At 36.9% G+C, this 7,492-nt stretch overlaps 2 protein-coding genes across 2 annotated transcripts; one reads left to right on the top strand and one right to left on the bottom strand.

Moving 5' to 3' along the window:
* The first annotated feature begins 4,418 nt into the window (after positions 1 to 4,418).
* On the top strand, positions 4,419 to 5,955 carry LOC110927351 (acid phosphatase 1). Its single transcript, XM_022171028.2, has 3 exons — positions 4,419 to 4,822; positions 5,335 to 5,544; positions 5,624 to 5,955. Exons 1-3 carry the CDS (start codon positions 4,434 to 4,436, stop codon positions 5,799 to 5,801), a joined length of 777 nt encoding a protein of 258 aa, XP_022026720.1. The 5' UTR covers positions 4,419 to 4,433; the 3' UTR covers positions 5,802 to 5,955.
* Positions 5,956 to 6,484: 529 nt separating this feature from the next.
* LOC110927352 (protein PROTON GRADIENT REGULATION 5, chloroplastic) lies at positions 6,485 to 7,218 on the bottom strand. The gene is made up of 2 exons (XM_022171029.2): positions 6,881 to 7,218; positions 6,485 to 6,800 (listed from the first exon to the last, which is right to left on the bottom strand). Exons 1-2 carry the CDS (start codon positions 7,145 to 7,147, stop codon positions 6,696 to 6,698), a joined length of 372 nt encoding a protein of 123 aa, XP_022026721.1. The 5' UTR covers positions 7,148 to 7,218; the 3' UTR covers positions 6,485 to 6,695.
* Positions 7,219 to 7,492: the final 274 nt, after the last annotated feature.

Here is a 7,492-nt window from a genome sequence, read left to right as displayed (position 1 = left end):
TTACCACGTGTGAACTTATGACACGTGTCATTACTTTATAGGACCCAAAATTTCGAGGTGTTACAACTCCTATGCCATACAAACTACACTTGGACAGATTAACTTTAAGACCAGAAGACATGTGGAAACACCTCAGAATCCGGTGTAAATTAAGTATATTAGAATCGGACCATTCCCCCAAGAAAATCGCGTCGTCAGCATACAGTAAATGAGAAAGCATAAACCCATTACTAATGCTAATACCACGAAATAATCCAATATTATATTGCTTTGAGGTGTTTATACATTTTTTAGTTTAAGGAGGTTAGTAGCTTAAATAGAGATGAAAGTGTTTAAATATGAGAATTCACTAAATTGAATGTTACAATAAATAATCATCTTAATTGTTGTTAATCCAACTACAAAGTTTTACGAGATAAAAACTGAATGAATTAATTGTGCAGGTAATTCTAGAGAATGATGGTGATTGCATTTAAAGTGTCAATTGGAATTATGTGGGCAAAATGAATAAATGTATGGTGAGCTTGAGCCGTTAATTAGAAGATACAATGCTAGCCCACTAAAGCACTTAAAAGAAATATGGGTTGATCTCTTAGGCCATGATTGACGCGTGAAAGAACAAAAAGGTATAAGGGGTCGCAACTTTGAGAAAAAGGGGAGGCAGACGGCTGAAGGCAAGGCAGGAGGGACGCACGGAAGGCAGCCCGCCTTTTGGCGGCTGTGCACAGTTCAAGGCATGAGCAACTAGGTGAATTTCTCTAAGCGTACGGTTCGTAGGGTTTGACACTTTTCTTAGTTTTATTCATTATTGGATTTGTTTTTGACATTGACAACGTCGTATGAAAATTTGATGAGTTGGTTTATTCATACTATTTGCATGTGTTTGAGTTCTTGCTTTACAACTTGCAAGGTTGATGACAAGACCTTGTAGCTTGTTGGGTGACATAGAGTAGGTTGACTCACATTAGTAAATAGGGGAATTAAATTGTAAAAGATCTAAAGACAAAGACCTGTTTTTGATTACCACTTAAATTAACTGACTTTTCAGCACCATGTCTATGTGGTGTCCAATTAATGATTAAACTTTCATTAAGGCCAGTCTGGGATAGAAACTTTCACACCTGTTCGATCGAAATCTCTGATCAAATGCTCTCTTTTTATGTCGTTATAAGTCCCGAGCCCCTAAACTGTGAATCTCTGCTACATAAAAGTGTACGAAACCCTGATCACTGGTACGATGCCATGTCTGATCGATCTGAAACCCATCAACGGATGTCAAAGTGTTGCCTGAATAAGGCTATACTTTGTTAACTACGTTGAGGTTTTGATCTGGTGATTATCGTTAAAGTTTGAATTGGGTTAATACACTAATACGTGTTGCATTGTGTTTATTAGGAACCCAAGCTTCAAACATAATAAAGATTTTAAAACTCATTAAAACAAAATAATCAATAATAAACACCAATAACAAACCCAAAACACCAAAAATCAAACATAACACACCAAAAAATAAACTTCAAAAATTCTGGGGCTTTAATATGCAATTACGCATCGTATAGGCCTATACGATGCGTATTATGCCAGCCGCCAGACAACCCTTGCACCTGCCAGTCTGCCATGTCTTTTACTTTATTCAATACAGATCGTATTGGCCTATACGATCCGTATTGAATTGGCAAAGTGTGCCAATAGAAAACCCCATTTCTAAACACTAGTAATTAAATGTAAAATGCTTGTTTGTATCATTCATATTTACAAAATATATGGTTTATGATATGATTTAAGGTCTGCCAACAGCCAAACACCGAACCGACTGGGAAAGAGACCGCTGATCTGTGGCCAAGAATTGCTAGTCATGAATCATTCCTCTCAACCATTTGGACACTTTGTTTATTGTTTTAGTCATCTTTTACATGGATTTTTTAGCCAACATATATGTATCAACTTGACAAGTTTTACTTACAAGGAAATGACTATATTTAAAAAAAAGGTCTTTGTTGCATTTATATGCTATTTGGTGAGCTGGGGGAACATTACATTATTTGGTTAAATGTTTAATGGAGTGCACGATTTTTGAAAACAGATAATTATATTATGAATGCTAGACTATTGATAGTTGACAATGTCATAATAACGTGCCTCCAGCTTCTCACAATTGAACATTCTTTATATCCACTTCTTGCGAATGCATCCAATCAATCTGTAATTAATAATATCTTTTTTTTTTTTAACGGCCAACAAACTCAATCTCAAACACTCTCGGGGCACCTACTGGACAAATGGAGTACTCCGAGAGTAACCCAAATCCACCACCAATTCCGGGGAAAACCCGGTAACCCACTCGCCCGTAGGCACGACGGTGAAATTACTGGTAAAACCCGTTTGGCTTAAGGATCCAACCCAGGTTTCCCTGGGTCTCCTATCACTGCCCACCAGTGCCTCACTCTGCACCAAGTGAGAGTCGAACCTGCATCTCTCAAGAGAAATGCAAGTCCTCCACCACTTGATCTAGACATCATTGGCAAATGGCAATAATATCTTATAGAGTAAATTACAAGTTTTGTCCTTTATGTTTGTACCAAATTGCAGGCGGTGTCCTTTACCTTTAAATTTGACGAGTTTTGTCCTTAACGTTTCAAAATCCTGCACGTTATGTCCTTTATGCTAAACCCAGTTAGTTTTTTTGGTTAAGTATGGTCATGTGCCTTGCACATGAGGGCATTCTTGTCATTTTACCTCTCTATGGGCTATTTTGTAAATAACTCTTATTCAGGGGCTATTTTGTATAAAACTAAAAAATAAAAACTAATCATCTCTCTCACACTCCCGGCCACAACCTCACTCACTGCACAACCCAACCCCACCCCATCTTGTTCGTTTCCGGCAAACACATTTTTCCGGCTACCATTTTAGGTGACATTGTTCGTTTCCAATAATTCATTTCACCATGTATCCGTCCACAGGTAAACACACAACTTCATCTGAAACATCGTCGTTAGATTCCTCTTATTCTCTGTTCTTATCATCGGCGTTCAACACATTATTACAATCCGCGTTGAATCATTTGTTTCCAATGATGAATAATGATTTTTCTCAAATATTTGGGGATAACTAGCTGGTTCAAGAGATAATATCCTACACTAAGCAAGGCATTTGACATGTACACGGTTGAAGCAGGTGGACATTTTCATGATCAATATAAGTTCAAAAAGGTGTTACTTTGCTATTATAATCTGCGTGGGTCAAAAGCAAGATTTTGGTGTATGAAATCAACCAAACATCTTGTGACAAAAATGTGAGCAAGTTTCGGTTAACAAAATTCAAAGGTTTGATTTTTCACTTTCAAACCCATTTTTGTGTTAGAACATCAAGATTCTTCACCTTCAAATCATTCTCGAAATTATGGTTGCCGGAAAAATATGGTCATCGGAATGGGATGCTCGCCGGAGGACGAGATGGCACCGGAAACGAAGACGATGGGGTGGGTGAGGTGAATGGCGGTGTTGGATGGTTGGGTGAACGACCGTGTTGGATGGTGGTTACGGCAGTGTCTGATGGTGGTTATGGTGGTGGGTGAAGGATTGTGAACAAGTGTGGTGAAGGATGATGAACGAAGGTGTTGGATACGTTTATGGCAGTGGTGGATGGATGGTGAATAGATGGATGGTGAATAGATGTGGGTCTGATTTAAACAGGGTGAATTTGAGAGAGAGTTTAGAGAGAGAAGAGAGAGAGTTTAGAGAGAGAGAGAGAGAGTGGGTGTATGTGTGCAGCTTCTTTTATTTAAAAATGTTTTTATTTTTTACACAATAGTCCCTTCATATAAGTTTTTTTACATAATAATCCTTAGAAGGTGAAATGACAAAGATGTCCCCATGTGCAAGTCACATGGCAATATTTAACAAAAAAATCTGACTGAGTTAGAGCTAAAGGACATAACGTGCAGGATTTTGAAACGTTAAGGACAAAACTCGTCAAATTTTAAGGTAAAGGACACCGCCTGCAATTTGGTACAAACATAAAGGACAAAACTTGTAATTTACTCTATCTTATATTTCATATTCAGTACAAGATATGAGATTAATTACCTTTTTTTTTACTGCTAGATTTTGGCCTTTGATCACTCAGGTCACGAGTAGGAATCCTGCGGTTGGCATTTTATTGCCAGTTTGAACCAGTACGACAGTTCGCTTCCCGTAAGATTCGACTCTGAGACCTTCCGAGCAGGAACCTCACATAAGTGAGTAAACCTTCCCACCTTCCCACCTCCCCCAAACCAATTGGTCTGTGAATCATTGGCTATGAGATTAATTACCTAATCATCACCACCCATGTGACCCACACTTAATGATTAAATATATCATAGTTTCTGCCTATTTAAACCAAACTCATTCAATTCTAAATGTCATTAGAGAAATCTCCAACACTGAAAAATGGCTAAAATCTTTTTGTTAGCCACAATGTTTCTTGCTAGCAGTGTGTTAACAATAACTGCTACAGATTGGAACATTATGAATCAAAGAACCAGAACCAAGTCTGGTCTCCAGATCACCTTAAAGAACTACTGTGAGAGTTGGAGAATAAATGTTGAGTTGAGCAACATTCGTGATTTCACCGTAGTTCCATCAGAATGTACGAGTTACATCGGAAAGTACATGACTGGGACCCAATTCAAGGTTGATTCAGAAGCCACCATAGACGAATGCACATTATATCTCAACACCCTTTGTGATCTAAAGAAAGATGGCAAAGACGCTTGGATCTTTGACATCGATGACACGCTATTATCAACCGTGCCTTACTACAAGAAGCATGATTATGGGTAAGTACTAAATGTTGGTTCAGTTCTGTTTATACATAAAGGAAAACATTGAAACATACCTGTTATAGCAGACAGTGCGTTGGAGAATCCAGTAATGGAGTTCGACATGCTTGTCATCGTGATCTGGTTCCTCCTTAGGGTGCTGACTAATGATGGGGACTTAGAAAACCGAAAAGGGTATCGGCTAGGAGAGGAGGTCGAATTATGATGTTATGGCTAATGGGGTGTGTGTAATTGTGTAACTGAGTAACCCCTTAACCTCCACATAATTCTCCTTATATAAGCACCCAGGAGGAAACCTAATTAGTTAATAAGGGTAATATGGTCCATCAACAATTACCAACTAATTAAATAATAGGTTCTAATATAGTTTGATCTCTATAATGTAAATGATTATGATGGCTATAGATTAAATATTATTACATAATATATTTAATCTTACACTAAATCCATTCATCTCATCATTATTATCTTAGAAAATTACTAACAATCATGAAGGTTTCATCATTTAGTGGGGAGACGTTGAATGTGACTGGTCTTGAAGAATGGATGGGCAAAGGGAAGGCGACAGCGATGGATTATAGTCTAAACTTGTACAATGATATTAAGAAAAGAGGAATGCAAATCATTTTGATTTCTTCTAGAAGAGAACATCTTAGATCAGCTACTATTGACAATCTTGTTGATGCTGGTTTCTATGGTTGGAAGAGTCTTTATCTAAGGTATGCAACATCTTTTACACACACTTGCATGATGATTTGATATGATTTGATTACCTATGAAATATGTGTTTGGTTTTAGGAGTGAGGAAAACGAATGTAAAACGGTTCAGGAATACAAGGCTGGTGTAAGGAAAGAGTTGATCAACAACGGTTACCGCATTTGGGGAATATTGGGAGACCAATGGAGTAGTATCAGAGGACAACCAACTGCTAGAAGAACATTTAAGCTCCCAAATTCTCTTTACTATGTTGCTTGAACATCTCCCTTCATTTTTCTGCATATGCCTTCCAAAGCTGGTGGCTTTTTTTTTATTTGTTTCCAAATATGTATTGTGTACTTATTGTTATGTGATCTTATGTTTGGATGAATTTTATAATACGAGAAAATGGACATTTGATATTTTTGATAAACATGGAGAAGAATAATTGTTTAGAATGTAAAAGGAATGTGGGAATTTTTTTCTTTTTTAAAAAGAGTTGGTTTAAATAGGTTTAAAAAATTGTTTTTTTTTTTTTTTTTATTTTTAAATTAGGGTTGTGTGTGGGGTTTCCATATGGTTATCAGGTACGGTGTCGGTGTCGGTATAATCCGTACTCCTTTTATGGTTTTCGCTCAATGTAAAGCACGTGTTGGTATCCTTCTGGGTATACCACGACTTTATTATTTGGTTTATATCTCTTGGTTACACATGAGCGTTATATGTATAATTAAATGAGCATAGACTTTTCTTGCTTCATCAAAGGAATGAAACTTATTAGTTAGGCCACAATTTAGACTATGAGTACCAACTATGACATTTTTGTATTTGTAATTATACAACCCACCCTTGAAACCATGTGGCTTGAAACAGTCAGTATATTGTATATACCTTTCTTTTTTTATGTGTGTATATAAATAAAACCTTATGACCCTTTGTAGTAATTTTGCAGACATAGCCAATGTTCAATTCAAAGCTATAATATCATATATCTTTCAGCTGATGTTTACAAGTAAATTCTGACATCTCCCTTTGCTTTGTACTTGTGGACTAGCTATATCCTATTGGTTTATGCTATAGCAACAATTCTATATGAATCTAGAGATAATTAAGTTGAGAGAAAATAATCTTAATACAAGAACTAGACTCAATGAACATGTGTATCGTATCGTATTAAGCTAAGAATCCTAGTCGCTCTCCATTCTTTTTCGCCAGCCGAATGAGCCCCTGCTTTTGCTTCGTATCCGCCCCTATGGTTTTACAAAACTCATTGATTACCTGAAAAAAAAAATCGAACAAAAGTTTCAATATTATGATATATCATGTGTTGTTTTTATTTTTTGTTAACAAGTGTGTACCTGTGAATGTAAAGCAATTGCTTTTCCTCTAATCTGGTTGAAACGTTTTTTGCCAACAATGTTACGCGTGACAACAACTAATGGAGCGAAAACGCCTTTGCCTTCATTCACATTTCCCATCATTGGTCCATGTCTTAACGGTTTAACCTGTCTAGGTGCAACCGCAATCTTAGCTAGCATGGTGTGATAATCTTCACCGGCTACGGTGGCTCCCCAGGTTCCATGGAAGGACGAAGAAAATGCGGTTGTGGTTGCAGTGATTGCCATTGAAGAGTCTTGATTCAACTAGGAAATGTGTGCTGAATATTATTTTGGTTTAGGTGTATATAGTGGAAACTTGTGGTTTTGGAACTGTTATGAGCCACATGAACTCTGGTGGCTTATAATTTATGCCGATTTTTATCTACGCGTTTAGTTTACTACTTTTCAAGTTCAATGATATATTCTCTTCCCTCTTGGTGGTCCCACTTCTATTTTGTTTGACGAAAATATGTATAGTTTCTCCACATGTTTTATTTTGTCGTGGTGATACTAATATTTGATACTTGGTTCATATTCGTTTGTATGTTTTAATAATAAAAACCTCGTATTATGGATGGGAAAAGTTAATTC

The sequence above is a fragment of the Helianthus annuus genome, chromosome 2, assembly GCF_002127325.2.
Source record: "Helianthus annuus cultivar XRQ/B chromosome 2, HanXRQr2.0-SUNRISE, whole genome shotgun sequence".
NCBI lineage: Eukaryota > Viridiplantae > Streptophyta > Magnoliopsida > Asterales > Asteraceae > Helianthus > Helianthus annuus.
The sequence above is the reverse complement of the archived record's forward strand: the minus strand, read 5'-3'. Positions and strand labels throughout refer to the sequence as shown.